This window comes from Myotis daubentonii, chromosome 11, assembly GCF_963259705.1.
Source record: "Myotis daubentonii chromosome 11, mMyoDau2.1, whole genome shotgun sequence".
NCBI classification, from domain to species: domain Eukaryota; kingdom Metazoa; phylum Chordata; class Mammalia; order Chiroptera; family Vespertilionidae; genus Myotis; species Myotis daubentonii.
In genome coordinates, this window is record NC_081850.1 from 81,714,704 (window position 1) to 81,729,509 (window position 14,806).

At 66.1% G+C, this 14,806-nt stretch overlaps 2 protein-coding genes across 7 annotated transcripts in view; both read left to right on the plus strand.

Moving 5' to 3' along the window:
* The first annotated feature begins 1,008 nt into the window (after window positions 1–1,008).
* On the plus strand, window positions 1,009–7,029 carry DPH7 (diphthamide biosynthesis 7). 2 transcript variants are annotated; one of them, XM_059658554.1, is made up of 8 exons: window positions 1,009–1,142; window positions 1,717–1,838; window positions 2,205–2,292; window positions 3,531–3,625; window positions 3,993–4,165; window positions 5,003–5,072; window positions 5,361–5,533; window positions 6,564–7,029. In XM_059658554.1, the coding sequence occupies exons 2-8, from the start codon at window positions 1,813–1,815 to the stop codon at window positions 6,980–6,982; spliced, it is 1,044 nt and encodes a 347-aa protein (XP_059514537.1). In that variant the 5' UTR covers window positions 1,009–1,142; window positions 1,717–1,812; the 3' UTR covers window positions 6,983–7,029. The 2 variants fall into 2 exon arrangements, with proteins under 2 accessions (XP_059514537.1, XP_059514538.1); XM_059658555.1 differs by lacking the exons at window positions 1,009–1,142; window positions 2,205–2,292 and adding an exon at window positions 5,155–5,220 and having other exon boundaries at window positions 1,711–1,838.
* Window positions 7,030–8,828: 1,799 nt separating this feature from the next.
* The window catches only part of PNPLA7 (patatin like phospholipase domain containing 7), a 30,904-nt gene continuing 24,926 nt past the window's right edge, over window positions 8,829–14,806 (plus strand). Inside the window, exons 1-7 of one of the 5 annotated variants that reach the window (XM_059658564.1) lie at window positions 8,829–9,528; window positions 11,446–11,477; window positions 12,544–12,618; window positions 12,725–12,812; window positions 13,131–13,210; window positions 14,435–14,526; window positions 14,603–14,743. In XM_059658564.1, the coding sequence (XP_059514547.1) occupies window positions 9,249–9,528; window positions 11,446–11,477; window positions 12,544–12,618; window positions 12,725–12,812; window positions 13,131–13,210; window positions 14,435–14,526; window positions 14,603–14,743 (788 nt within the window). In that variant the 5' untranslated portion in view covers window positions 8,829–9,248. Of the gene's footprint in view, window positions 9,529–9,657; window positions 9,832–9,894; window positions 10,176–10,682; window positions 10,803–10,925; window positions 11,004–11,445; window positions 11,478–12,543; window positions 12,619–12,724; window positions 12,813–13,130; window positions 13,211–14,434; window positions 14,527–14,602; window positions 14,744–14,806 lie in introns of those variants that run through there. The other 4 variants (XM_059658568.1, XM_059658567.1, XM_059658565.1 and 1 more) reach the window with 4 other exon arrangements.

The window sequence follows — 14,806 nt, forward strand, 5'->3', positions numbered from 1 at the left end:
GGGCTGGAGCTGGGAACATGGCCTTGGCCTAGAGTTGGTCTCTGCAGTAGTCCCTTCCCTGTGCTCATGTCTCCACCATGGCACCTGGAGCACTAGCTAGACTAGACGGTCCACTAGCTTCCCTTGTCCACTGCCTGGTACCCAGCCCCAACCTCTTGATCTTTGTAGCCACGCAGCTGAGAGCAGCTATGAGGCCCATTCAGAGGGTTCGTTCACTGCGGGGCTTGTTTCTAACCTGTTGGGAGTGTGGGGCGGGCTGTTGACCTCGTTTGTCCCAGATAGAAAAACATCTCTTTTCGGGGTCACTACAGCCCATAGCAGGGTCCACGACTTGTCTTCCCTCCTAACTCTTCAACCGTGTCAGCATCCTCTAGCCTCCCGGGTTGACCATGGCTGTGCTGGCCACTCCCTTATATCCTAGATCTAAGTGGCGGGGGACCCCTGCCCTCCCTGGACGCTGGCTGTTCTCCGTGCACCTGCACCTGCTGCCAGGATCCCTCGGCACCTCCAGCTGGGCCTGTGTCCTCCCCCGCTGCCCTGGCGGGCAGGCCTGCGTCCCCGCTGCGCCCACTTGCCTTACTGGGTGGGAAGGAGGGCAGCCGAGGCCCAGCTCCTTCCACCCTGGACCCCGCTGCATGAATGTCTAGGCTCTTTGCACGCTTCCACCCTCCTCCGCTCCCCTCGTGGGCCCAGCTGTCCTGCCAAACCCCAGGCAGGGGGCGCGCCCTGGCACGTGGGGCCGGCTGAGGTCCGCCGGCCGGCAGGGGGCGCAGGAGCCTGGCCTTACGAGGGGCGGCAGCGGCGGCCGGAAGTCCCTCCCCGGCACACCGGAAGGGGTCGGGAGGGAGCCGACAGCGGGTGAGGAAGAAGTACCTCCTCCCACGCTAGGGTTCCAGCCCCAGACCCCAACCCCGCTGTCACCCCGGCCTCGGCCCGACCCGCGTCGCAAACTGGCCTCGCCATCCCACCACCGCAAGTGGGTCCTCGGCGTGCCCGACGGCCGGGAGCCGAGCGGCTGCGTGCAGCTGCTGCAGGCGGTGGACACGGAGTACTCGGCGGACGCGGTGGAGTGGTGCCCGTTGGAAGGCTGCAGGCACGTGCTGGCCTGCGGCACCTACCAGCTGCAGGAGCCGGAGGACGAGGTGCGCGGGCCGGCCCTGGCGTCTGGCCGTGCTCCCCGGCGTGTAGCCGCGCGCAGTGGGTCTGGGAGGGCGAGATGGGGCTCCTGGGGCCGAGCACCCCGCCCCCATGGCCAGACCGCTCTGCAGCCGGGGAGCTGAAGGGCGCCCCCCCCCCCCCTGTGGAGTCACAGGAGGCGGCGGGGCGACGCGGGCCTTGTGGCTGGGAGTAGGCCCTGTGTGCAGCGTGGCTCCAGCTGATGGGTCAGGTCTCCAGTAAAGAGGAAGTGTAGGGACTGCACCCCATCTGTGGGAGCAGACATGGGGGCCCGGCCGGACCCTGGGGAGTGACAGCTGGCGCCGGACGCAGGCCTCCGCCAGGACTGCCCTGCGCGGCCCTGAGCTCAGCTGGCCCCGTCGGCTGGTGTAGGAGGCTCTGCGCTGGGCCCGCACATCGCACACGCGTGGGAGGGACGTTCTCCAGCCCAGAAAGGCCGGGCAGCTCGCAGGCAGGATCCGCTCCCCACCTCTTTCCCTCGCCCCTGCCCCGCCAGCAGCCTGGGTCAGGGCCACCTGGACACATCTGCGTCCTTTGTAGAGCGAGCAGGACGTCCCTAAGCCCCAGGCCCGGCTGGGCCGTCTCTACCTGTACAGCTGCGATGACGGCTCTGTGGCTGAGATCCAAAGAACAGACATGGCTGCCATCCTGGACATGAAATGGTACGAACTCGCTAGCAGCCCCGTGGCCCATATCTTGTCACTGGCAGGGAGCCCGATGCCTGGCAGCACCCCACACAAGGGCAGCCTCTGAGCTGTGGCTTGTCTCTTTGCTGTCCTGCCCACCTGCGGGCACTTGGCGGGGTGATGCAGCCTTGGGGTTCATTTCCTTTGTCGGTCTCCGAGCCCCAGAGCCAGGATTGTTCTGAGAAGTGGTGCTGGTGTTATGATTCATAAGCTGTGAATCTTGTTGGGACGGGGTTGTAGGCTCCAAAACAGTGTAGGGGCTTCCGTGTGAATGGCAAGTTCCTGGGGTGCACTGTGCTGTCCTGTGTCCCGTTCTGACTGGCACGTGAACTCCCCGCTCAGGTGCCATGTCCCGGTGGCCGGCCATGCCCTCTTGGCTGTGGCCGATGCTGATGGGCTCATAGGGCTGTACCAGCTGCTGGGATCCAAGGTTAGTGGCTGGGGACGGGCATCCTCGGCGGGGGGGGGGGGACGCGATGGAGATGGTCTGGGAGGGAGTGTCTTTGGGGGTTCGTCTCTGCCGGGAAGTCTGGCACGCAGTGGTTTAAGGCAGCGCACAGCCCACTTTAAAGTAGCGGGTTCTGCCTCTCACTCCGAGAGGAGGTCGCTTACGTGTCACCCGCAGAAGGGCTAAAGCCACGGGCTGCTGGCTTACCTGTCGATGGGTCTGAAAGGTCCTCTGTAAGGAGAGCCTAGACCACCGTTCTTTTTATTTTATTTTATATTTCTTATTGATTTCAGAGAGGAAGGGAGAGGGAGAAACATCGATGATGAGAATTACTGATCAGCTGTCTCCTGCATGCCCCCCGCTGGGGATCGAGCCCACAACCATGACCTCCTGGTTTATAGGTCGGGGCTCAACCATTGAGCCGCACCGGCCGGGCAGCAGTGACTCTAATGTGGGACTGGCCCTTCTCAGCGACAGTTGGGAGAGCACAGGACCGCTGCGGGGACTCGCTGGGTGTTTGACAGCAGCCCTGACCGTTGCGAGTCCTGCGGGGCGGGGAGTGGACAGCCCCCAGGGCGATGCCTGCTCTGGAGCACACGGCCTGCGGCGAGAGGGCTGGAGCAGAGGCCCAGGGGCGCCGGGTTCGGGTTCGTGGCAGGGGAGGGCTCCGGTGGAAAGGCCTTGCTCCTGGCCTCGGGGAGCAGCAGCCTGTCCTGGGGACGAGGGAGGAAGACGGGACCCAGGGATCCAGGCAGGAGCCGTAACCGGGAGCCGCCTGAGGGGCAACTGCTGGGAGCCTGTGGGTGGGGTGAAGCGGTCCAGGTTGCGTAATAAAACCTACCTAGATCTTAGGAGAGAGACAGCACTTAGTGGCCAGTGGTGGCTTTTGAAAAAGAACCCAGAGGAAAGTCGTCTGTGTCTCTGAGGGCCCAGCGGCCTGGGGAGCTGAGGGCGGCCACCAGGGCCCTTCCAAGCCACGTAGGGGTGTGAGAGCTTGGGGGGCGGGAGGGGAGCACGGGCAGCCAGGGGCTGAGGAGCGAGGCCTGCCTCCCCAAGGTCGCTGCTGGGAATCCCTCCCGCAGGTGTGTGAGCTCTGGGGCCTCCCCGTGAGTGCAGACGTTCACCTGGGAGTGAAGGAGGGCGAGAGGGCGTGGCGGCCGCCGGAGCTGGAGGCTGACCCCCAGGGTCCTGGGCCGCCCTTGACTCGGTCTCTCCCCCAGGAGACCACCTACACCCTGCAGCCATTGGCCAGCTTTGCCCTGGGCAAGCAGTGTCTGGCCTTGTCCCTGGATTGGTCCACTGGGAAGGCGGAAAGGTAAGGGCCACGTCTTCGCGCTCACGGCTCACTCCTGCTTTCACGCGGGAGCATTGGCACCACCTGTGCTGCCCCGGCTGCGGCTCCCCAGACCCGGGGGTGTCACGCCAGCCCCCCGAAAGGACGGAAATGCCAGCCTTCTAGAGGAAGGGCGGGGTCTCCACCAGGAGAGGCTGACACTGACATGTCCACAGGCTGAGTGGGAGCTCCGCTCTGCCAGGTGCCCAGGCACCTGCTTACAACAAGGCACATGCCAGGCCATGCAGAGCCTCGCCCGGGACCGGCTCGGGGCACAGCGTGTTGCTGCGGTGATGAGTTTGGGTCTGGGTGAAGTTCAGCGGGTTCTCCATTGCTCCCCTGTGTCTAGGGCCAGTCCGCAGCCCTTAAAAATCATCAGCAGCGACTCCAAGGGCCAGTTGCACCTCCTGAAGCTGGACGAGGCGGGGCCCGGGCTGCACGAGGTGGCCACCTGGCAGGCCCACAGCTTCGAGGCCTGGATTGCAGCTTTCAATTACTGGCAGACGGAAGTGGTATATTCAGGTGGGTCTCCTGCGCTGGGCGGCGGTCACACGTCGGCCTCACGCTCCCTCTCTGAACACCGAACGTGTGCAGGCAGGAGCGAGCACACGAGGTGGTCGGGCCCTGACCCTGGCCTCGCTGGGATCTGAGACCTTGTGTGCAGAATGCGCTTTCTGGGGCCAAAGCTCTGGCTGGTCCCCACCTCTCAGCACAGCGGCGTCCGCTGCAGGACCTGCGGGGCCTGGGTGGCGGCAGCGGGAGCCCTCCCTCTGCGGTGCTGTCTGTGCCGAGTCATCGGAGTCCCGGGCTGGCTTGGTAGCTGGATTTCGTGTTGCTGCTGCCCTTATGGGGGGTTACCTTCCTGAATGAAGGGGAAAGGGAGAGATGGGTCGACTTCCTGGGGCTGCGACTTGGGGACGAGAAGGGAACGGTGGCCTGTGCAGCCTCTGACCCAGGCAAGTTCTCCCCCCGGAGGTGGTGGCCTTGGTCTCTGGGGGGACAGGAGAGGAGCGGCTGGATGTGCAGGACGCAAAGACCCCACCTATTCCTTCTCCGTCGCGGCTGGGAGGAGAGGCAGGCTGTTCTGTCAGACCCAGGAGCTGGGCACCCCCACCAGAGCCGTTCCTGCCAAGGTTCTGGCCGCGGCTCATTCGGCCCATCTTGCTTGGCTCCTCACCAGCCGTCCCTTCTTCCCCTGCAGGCGCCTGAGTCTGAAGGCAGTTGTGGCTCAGGGGTGCTCTTCAGTCTGGTGGCAACCAGAAACTCCAGGAAAAGTTGCCCCTCAGACTCGGGTTCCCTCCCTGAGACACGGCCACCTGCTGCCCCAGGGCCCTCGTCAGTGGTGCTTCTCTCCCACAGGTGGGGACGACAGCCTGCTGAGGGGCTGGGACACCAGGGCACCTGGCGAGCCTACGTTCACCAGCAGGAGGTAAACCCAGGGCCGGCAGAGGCTGTGACCGCGCCGCGTCCGCCTGCCCCGCGCCTGCTGAGGTCTCGCCCTTTGGTTGCAGACATCGCATGGGGGTGTGCAGCATCCAGAGTCACCCCCACCAGGAGGGCATCCTGGCCACAGGGAGGTGAGGCCGCGGCGGTTCCCCGGTCCTTCCTGCCATGGGGCCAGGGTGCGGGTGTGGGCGGGGGCTCGGTCCCGGGTCCTGGTGCGTGGGGCGGGCTCCCGGGAGACGTGCCGCACTGGGGCCCTGTTGTTGGGTTTCAGCTATGACGAGCACGTTCTGCTGTGGGACACGCGGAACATGAAGCAGCCGTTCGCAGACGTGCCTGTGCAGGGCGGGGTGTGGAGGCTCCGGTGGCACCCCCTGCACAGCCACCTGCTCCTGGCCGCCTGCATGCACGGTGGCTTCAGTGTCATCGACTGCCAGCAGGCCACGGGTGAGTGGGGCTCCCAGCTCCTGCCCGCAGCCACCAAGCCCCGCACACCCCAGGGTCCCAGGCCCGGCTGTGGTCGCCCCGAGTCTCAGTTGCGAGCACTGGGCCCTTGCGCTGCAGCTCTTCCCTGACCAGCTTGGGTGTTCTGGAACCTTCTGCATTGCTAGGGACCTCTGTGGCAGGAGCCTTCGCACTTTCACGTTCCTCACCACCCTTGGCCCACCTTCTGCCTGTTCTTCCTGCCGGCGCAGTGTGGTCTGCGTGGCCTGGGGCCCCAAACATGCTTCACTGACCCTCACTATGGGCGGAACCAGCACCGGTTCCGCCAGCTCTGCTGGGCCTTCCTGCAGCGTGTGCTATGGCAGGTCCTGAGAATTGCCAGGCATCGCCCTGGCCTGCGCGGCCCTGCTTCGTCCTTGCGCGTTCTGATCGCGAGTCAGGTTGCTGTGCCCCTGACCCCTGCGCACCCTCACTGGCCCTGGCTTTCCCCAGCGGCTCCTGCCAGCCTCGGCCCTGCCCTGGACCCGGGACCCCCTCAGGGTTAGAGACCGCTCATTTCTTCTGGTCGTGTTGCTCTCAGACCTTCCTCAGCTTTGTGCCTCTGGATGGAGGCCTGGCCTCTTCCCAGTCCCACCTCCAGCCTCAAAGTTGCCATAGCAAATCACCACCAGGAAACTGCTCCTGTTCAGACTCTCCGAGCTGAGCATGCTGACGGGGTGACCTGCCCGCCTGGTCGCAGCCCCAGGCCCTTCCCCCGTCCCTTGTGTGTGGTTCCTCACGGGAGCCCTGTTCTCCCTCCGCCTCACGGGTGCTTGTTCCGCTCCTCCTGCCTCCCCCTCCCCTCCCCGGCAGCTCCTTTGTCCTCAGCTGCGCACGTGTCCTGCCAGCCCGGCCGAGTGCTCTCAGGTGCAGGGCGCGTCACGCCTGGTGTCGCTCGCCTCTGTCCACATTGCATGACTGAGGGCGGGCAGGGCCAGTGGCGGGGTTGAGACCGGCTCTGCGTAACGTTGCGTTCCCTGTTCCATCTGTCCAGAGAAGCAGCAGGACATGTGTACTATCTCTGTGTCCCGCACGCTGCCCAGTTCCCTGCTGTACGGAGCCGACTGGTCCTGGCTCACCTTCTGCCGCCTGCCTGAGACTGAGCCATCATCCCACTCGGGGTCCTTGTCCGGCAGCGACCCAGGAGCCGGAACAGAAGACGAGGCTGGAGACCAGTGGCCGGAACCTCCCTGTCCTGGTAGTCTAACAGCCGACGGGAGCGGAAGCAAGGAGAGGACTCCTCCCCAGCCGTCCCCTGAGGACGTGAGGAGGGGCAGCAGCCAGCTGCACAGCCCCAGGACCAAGATCTGTGTCTGTGACTCGGGCATGGAAGCAGACCTTAGCATCCACCTGCTGGCCACTTGCTCCTTCTATGACCACGTTCTTCACCTCTGGGGGTGGGAGAACAGCTGAGGCGGGGGACGGGTCCCGGCTGGGGATCATAAAGACCGTGCTGGGAACGAGCTCTCAGACCCTCACTGGGCTTGCTGGTCTCCGACGCCTGGTGTAGGGCCGCATCTCGGGGAATCTGCAGAGTGGACAGCCAGGAGCTGTTGGCTCTTAGTGACCCTTATCTGCTGGGCCCTTCCAACGGTGACGCTGGCCCTGACTGGTGCGGCTCAGTGGGTACATCGGCCTGCAGACTGAAGGGTCCCAGGTTCGATTCTGGTCAAGGGCACAGGCCTGGGTGGTGGGCTCGATCCCCATGGGGGCGTGCAGGAGGCAGTTGATCCATGATTCTCTCTCATCATTGATGTTGCTATCTCTCCCTCCCTTCTTCTCTCTCTGAAATCAATTAAAAAAACACAAAATGTGGTGATCCTGGCCGGAGGGCCTGGTGGGCAGTGGAGGGCCTCTCCCAGTTCTCGGGCTTGTCTTCTATGGTTCCGATTTTCAGTTCTTCCTCTTCATTTAAGCAACATTTATAGTAATTGGAGGAAGTTTTTTAAAGCTACTTTATATCACCAGAGGGATCGTACATGAAATTTTAAAATAGCGGTTCTCAACCTGTGGGTTGAGACCCCTTTGGGGGTTGAACGACCCTTCCACAGGGGTCGCCTAAGACCATCCTGCATATCAGATATTTACATGTCGATTCATAACAGTAGCAACATGACAGTGACGAAGTAGCAACGAAAATGTTATGGTTGGGGGTGACCACAACGTAAGGAACTGTTGGGGCATCAGGAAGGTTGAGAGCCACTGTAAAGGATCACCTACCCACCGAGGAACCAGAAGCACACATTTGCCGGCTTTGCAGCACCAAGAGGGTGTGTGCGCATGCAGTTGCCTGACCTGTGGGGGGAGGGGGGGGCTGGGGCTGGCCACTTCCTCGTGTGGCGTCGGGGTGGGAGCTTCCCGGGTTTGCACATGAGACCCAGACACACTGGGCTCCTGACCCCCGGCTTTCAGACCGTTCATCGTAGGGGCCACTGTTGGACTCCAAACCGTCAGCGTTACCGAGGAGGCGGGTGTTGAGCGGCAACGTGGCTTCTGGTTTATTTTCTGATGATGCAACTCAGCACGCGGGCGGTCGGGTGTTCGGCTCTTGTAGGCCAGTGGCCGGCAAACTCATTAGTCACCAGAGCCAAATATCAACAGGACGACGACTGAAATTCCTTTTGAGAGCGAAATTTTTTAAACTTTATCTAGGTAGGGACATTGTGATTAACTTAATTAGATTACCCCCATGCTGGCCTTTGCTAAAAACGTCCTCGGTCTGATTGAGGTCGACCCCTTCCAACTCTCCCATCCACTCTCGTCTCCCACCCAACCCGTCCTGTATACCTGTTCCATCTCCTTTCCGAAAACCCAGCTCTGCGCATGGGCCTCCAAGTTTCAATCGCACTGTACCCGCGCCCACACGTTATTTTGTGGAAGAGCCACACTCAGGGGGCCGAAGAGCCGCATGTGGCTCGCGAGCTGCGGTTTGCAGACCACGGTCTTTATGTCCACAAGCGCTTACCGTCCTTCAGAGCTTAGGTGACTGAAGGTCCACCACGTACTAAGGTCACAGGGCCCTGGGGTCGCCGCCGGGCACACAGGAAGCCAAGTGACCAGAGACCCTGCGGTCCCCGCCTCACCCTCGGTTGGCCCCAGGGGCGCGGCGCCTCCACGTGACATGCCCCCACCCCGCCGAGCCGCTCGGGACCCCGTGATCGGGTCACCCCGGGCCACCGCAGGGGGTGAAGGGCGGAGACCGCCCGCGGGGCCGCTACCCCCACCCTCCGTTCCCAATGACCACAGGCCAAACGCGCGCCGAGGAAGCCACGGCCTTTAATGGGCGCCGGGGACGGAGGCGCCGGGGGTGGGGGGCGCGGCGGGCTAGCGCGGGAAGTTCTTGGGGTACAGCTGGAAGAGCTTGCCCTCCTGCGTGGGCTCGAAGCCGTACTTCTCCAGGCGCTCGGGGTCGAAGGTGCCGGCCCTGAAGTCCTCCTCGATGGCGGGCGCCACCGCCTCGCGGAAGAGCCGCTCGGCCGTCAGGGGCGTGTCGGTGCCCGCGGGCGCGCGGTAGTTGACGTAGGGCTTGAGCTTGAAGCCGGCCAGGTCGGGCACCACCAGCTCGGGCACCTGCTCCCGGACGAGCACGAACTTGCCGCCGCGGGCGAGGTGGCCGGTGCCCTTGGCGCCGCGGCTCTTGTAGAAGGTGCGCGGGCCCCGCTTGCTCGTCCACTTGCTCATGCGGTCGGCCCCGCGGACCACGCAGCGCGCCGCCGCGCCCAGGAGCCCCATGCCGCCGCCGCCGCCGCCCTCGTGCGCCCCGGGCCCTCCGCGGCGCGCTTCCGGCGCTAGAAGCGGCTTCCGGCGCCCGCCCCCCGCGCCGCAGCAAGAGCCGCTCCGATTGGCTGCTCCGCGCCCAATGCGCAGCCGCGGCCCTGCGAGGGGGCGGGACCGGAGGGCGCCCGGCCAATGCGCGGGGAGAGCCGGCGTCGGTGCGCGGCGGCGAGAGCGCGGGCTCGGTGAGTGGCCGCCGCGCGCCCCGAGCGGCGACCGGCGTCCGGCCCGCGGGGAGGGGCGGCCGCTGCTCCCCACCCGCGCCGGGCGCACTCGGCCGCTCCCCTCGGGCCGGACGCCGACCGTGCCCCCACCGGCGCCCCCAGCTCCTGCCCCGTAACCGTGTTGCTGCTCTAACACCAGCGCCCTAACCGCGTCGCCCCTCACACCCCAGGAACCATGAAGCCCCCTACCGACGCCCCTCTTAACACCCATGTCCCTGTAACACCGACGCCCCCTACCCGTGGCCCCTGAACCCCGAAGCCACGGTAACACCGACACCCCCTAACCTGACGCCCCTGTCACACTGACGCCCCATTACCCCGACCCCCGCAAACCCCCAACTGACGCCTCCCTAACCCTGGTGCCCTCGCAACCCCAGTGGCCCCCCTAAATCTCACGCCTGTTAATACTCCTGTTCCCTAACCGCCACAGCCAGCTCAGACACCCCCTAACTTGCCATTCCCACTAATCCTGACACCCTAACGCTGGACACCCCTAACCCGGTATCCCCCCAACCTCGACCCGGGCTCTGCAGGCCCCCAACCCTGATGCCAGGGCCCTCGCCTCTGCACCGCGTCCCTCCCCTCTGGCCCCAGAGCAGTGGCAGCAGGTGCTGGCGGGTGTGGGGAGGCCTGGTCAGGGCAGTAGCCGGCCACAGGGGGCGTCCAGGTCTGCTGGCCCTGGGGGACTCCGACGGGTTTCCCGCGGGGTGGGGAGGGCACAGGACATTGGACCCCGGGAGCAAAGGCACCTGACCCCACGCCTGCCGGCTCCCTGACCTCTGGGTGGGATTTTGGAAGAGAGAGACCCTCCCTTGCTCCCACTTTGCCGCGGGGCCTGGGAGCTGCAGGGCGAAGACCCCAGACCTGGCCAGGGGAGCGAGGCTGGCCCCCTGGACCCAACACACCCCCTTGAGGGCTCAGCCACACGGGGCCGGCGGGGGGAGAGGTCCCCAAGCCCGGGCCTCTGGGGAGGGTGCCCTCCGACCTGTGCCCAGCGCCAGCTTGGAACTGGCGCTGGCTGGGCAGGCATGGGGCCAGCTGCTCGCTGCCCTGCCGGCTGCGTGGGGGGGGCGGGGGGCAGGGCTGGCGGAGGGTGTGTGTGGGGGGGCCTGGGCTGCAGTTCCAGGTGCCGGCGGCCTCCTGGGGGCTGTTCATGGCGAGGGGGCGGCGTGGTGCTTCGGAAAAGGCAGCCCCTCTTCGGGGAGAGACGTCTCCTTCCCCGTCTGGGCCTTGCTGTCGGTGAAAACAGGGTTGTTTGTTTACCTTAGCTCGTGTTTGTCTGTTGTTGGCCTCCCCGAGGGTATTTCCCGTGGGTTGTTCGAGTAGAAGCGAGAGGGAAAGTCAGACAGAAACAGCAAGGAGAGAGAAACATCAGCTGGCTGCCTCCTGCACGAGCCCTGACCTGGGCCCCGGCCAGGGAGGAGCCTGCGACCCCGGTACATGCCCTTGATCGGCTCGAACCCGGGACTCTTGGGTCTGCAGGCTGGCACTCTACCCACTGAGCCAAACTGGCTAGGGCTGAAAACATAATTTTAAAAAACCCTTTTAAATATGTTTTTAACGATTTTAGAGAGAGGGAGGGGGGGAGAGAGAAACACGGGCCGGCTCTCTCCAGCACTCCCGCTGCTGGGGATTGAGCGGGACCGAGCCTGCCACCGGCATGTGCCCAGACCGGGATCGAGCTGGTGACCTTTGGTGCACAGGGCCGTGTGCCAGCCACCTGGGCCCTCGGGCCAGGGCTGAAAACCTAGCTTCACGCGGAAGGGAGCCCAGGGCAAGGCGGGAGGCTCGCTCTCCTAGGCGGCTGAGTTGGTGGGACACTCATCCTCGGGGGAACGTCTCTCTCGTTTTCACCTGGACCGTCTGCTTCCCTTCCAGCCATGGAGCAGGAGGAGCACGCCGGCCCGCAGGTAGGGAGCTCGCGTTTCCCCGTTGTGGACCGGGGGTGGGGGGGTGGTGGGGGGTCCGCGCAGCCTCTGGCCAGCTCCCTGGGGCCTGCGGAGCGAGGCGGTGGCCCTGCGTCTCCCTCCCCCGGGTGGTTCCTGGCCTCAGCGTCACCGTGAGGCGTTGGGAGTCTGAGGCGCGGGACCTCGGGGACTGCACGTGGGCTCTGGACAGTCCTGAGCTTGGCGTGAGGGGTGTGGCCGTGGGGCTGAGCACCCCGTCTGGGTTTCCGGGACGCTTCCTGTGGCCCGGACGGACGCAGCGCTCTGCTCGGTGCTGTCCTGCGGGCCCGGCCGTGCCCGTGGTTTTCTGGCTCCGGTGCCAGCTCTGGGGGGTCAGGCAGGAGCTGGTGCAGAGCTCGAAAGGACGGACCGGCGCCATCCTGCTCCTCCGCCCGGGGAGCAACCTGCGGACAGGGAGGGGCGGGGCCGAGCTGGCTTGTGTGCTGGTCTCCTTTTCCTCCTCACCTTCTGGGTGGGCGGGGGGGCGGGGCAGCGTCCTCCGCCCCTGCCTCTGCCACTCTCCAGGGCTCACCCCCCCCCCCGGATTTCTGAAGGCAGCTTAGCTCTTCCCCAGGGGCAGCGTGGGGGGGCGGGGGCAGGCTGGCAGCCTTCTCTGAGCTTCTCAAAGCCCAGGTGGCTCCTGGGGTTTCCCGGCACCACTGGCGCTTGGGCTCCTGAGTGCCCAGGGACCAGCAGCTCGAGGTCCTGGTGGTGACCGGAGGGCGCTGAGGGGTGGCCTCTGCACCCCCACGGCCAGCGGGCCTTTCCCTCTGGACTCGCAGCCTGAGAGCGTAGGATTCAGATGCGTTAATGGCGCATGGAGCGTTTGCCGTCGGCACAGCCGGGCTGCCGGCCCTGCCCCGCAGGCCCGAGGGCGGCCGTGGACACAGGTCTCGCTCCTGAGAGGGGCCCAGGCCCTCAGCGTCCGGAAGTCCGCTGCCTCCCTGGGTCCCCTCCCCGACCCTGAGCGCGGTCTCTGCCCTGGAACCCGGGCCTGCCCTGCCTTCCTGACCTCTGCGCTCTCCCCCAGGCTGGCGTCTGCCTGGGCACCGCCCTGCAGTCCTGGTGGCTGCTGGTGATGGAGCAGCAGCCGCAGTCTACCATGGTAACCAGCGCCCCGGCCCTCCTGCCCCTGGGCCCCCCGTGCTCTGCCTGTGGTCGGGTGGGACAGGCCTCAGCCTCGCTGACGGGCGCTGTCTGCCCTCTCCCAGCTGACGGGGATGGCGATCGGAGCCCTCCTGGCCCTGGCCCTCGTGGGCATCGCCGTCCTTCTTGTGCGCAGGAGGCTTAACCGGCAACGTGAGTCCGTGGCTACCGACTCCGGCTCTGGGAGGGACGGGGAGGTCCGGTGACTTGCCCCGTGTTCCGAGCTCCTGGGAGCGGCCATCAGGCCCCTCCCCCGCCCCCGCGGCTTTGGGTGGAGACCCCTGGCTGTGCAGGCAACGCTGAGCCTGTGGGCCCCACAGGGTCTGTGTCTGTCCACACTTTCTCCAGTCCCGTCCAGGCCGCCTTCCCTCTGGGGGTCCCCTCGGTGGGTGTGTCAGCCTGGACGCTCGCTGCCCTTCCTCCCAGCACTGAGCGGGGAGGGGCTCAGGCGGCCACTCTGCTCCCTTGCAGGACAGGTGCAGCCCACCCCCCAGTACAGGTTCCGGAAGAGAGACAAAGTGATGTTCTACGGCCGGAAGATCATGAGGAAGGTAGCCTGGCTGTGGCCCACGCTCGGCCTTGACCCCGAGGCCGAGGCCCCTGCTAGCCTGGCGGGGGTGGCTCTGTGGCTCTGTGCTGGGCGGTGGGGCTGGGGGGATCTGGGGGGGCTGGGTGTGGCTTGCCCTGGGCTGAAGCCCTGAGCTGCTCTGGCACGTGTGCCGAGACCGAGGCCCTGTGGCCCTGGGGTGGACATTCGCTGGAGAAGAGGTCGGAGGCCCCTTCTGGAAACATCTCGAGGGCGTGTGGGCACAGCGGGTCCCTGCTCCAGGGCTGAGGTGGGCGGTCCTGCCAGGATTTGGGGCCAGGTCCCCACGGGTGGAAGCCCCTATCTGGGGATGAGCAGCCCGGCCCCGCCGGTCCTAGTGACCCGAGCCCACTCCCAGCTCTGAGGGCGGGAAGGACTCCAGACGCCCGAGGCCGCTGTGCTCAGAGTACAGGCTCCGAGGAACCCGTGAGCTGCCTGGTCACACGGGTAACTCGCGTTCTTCACAGACAACGCGCAGCGTCAGACGAGAAGCGTGTGCGCCTGGCCTGGGGCCTGTGCTCCGACCAGTGTCGGGTGTGGGACGCGAGGTCGGCTGGGGCTGCTCCCGGCGTGGCGGCCGCTCAGGGCCTGGACGCGCTGCACCTGCTGCTGGCAGGGGCCGGGCCTGGGTGTGGGCACAGTGCCGCCGCCTCCAGCCTCTGCAGGGCACACAGATGGCCCGGGCAGGGTGAAGGAGCGGTGCCTGTCGGGCAGGGCCAACGGGGGCCCAGGAATGCGGTCCAGGGTGCGGGGGCACCTGGCAGGGCCCACACCCACCGCGCAGCTGAGACCCTGGGCCTGACACCTCCCGGGGAGGGAGAGCTGAGGGACAGCCAGGGGCCAGGACGGGTCCTTGTTGCGGGGGGCAGCCCCGTTGGCCTGACCCTGGGGAAGGGGAAGGGCTTTCCAGCCCCGGGCGATGGTGCAGAGCCGGGCTGGAGGGAGGCGGCAGGGCAGGCTCCAGAGGCTGTGGGAAGAGGTGGCCAGGCCTCCTCTGGGGGAGGGGTCAGGCGCTCTGTGGGCAGCACTGGCCTGTGGGGGTCACTGTCCAGAGCACCGAGGTTGGTCCCACGTCCTGGCTGGCTGAGGGCAGGAGCTGCGGGCTGGGACTGACCCCCAGGCCGAGACCTGGGTCTGGCCTGTCTCGGCTTGTGACGTGGCCCCCCCCCCCCCCCCGTTCACTCTGCAGGTGACCACGCTCCCCCACACGCTTGTGGGCAGCACGGCCGCCCCCCGGCAGCGGGTGAGGAAGAGGACCAAGGTGCTGTCCTTGGCCAAGAGGTACTGGGGCTCTCCCAGGGGCCCCTGCTGAGCTCCCGGCTGCGGGCTCTGCTCAGGGCGCGTCTCTGCTTTGTAGGATCCTGCGTTTCAAGAAGGAGTACCCGACCCTGCAGCCCAAGGAGCCGCCGCCCTCCCTGCTGGAGGCCGACCTCACGGAGTTCGACGTGAAGAACTCGCACCTGCCGCTGGAGGTCCTGTACATGCTGAAGAATGTCAGGTGAGGAGCCACCTGCGGGGCCTGTTCCGTGGCCCCGAGGGTCCCCAGAGGCCCCTCCTGCCG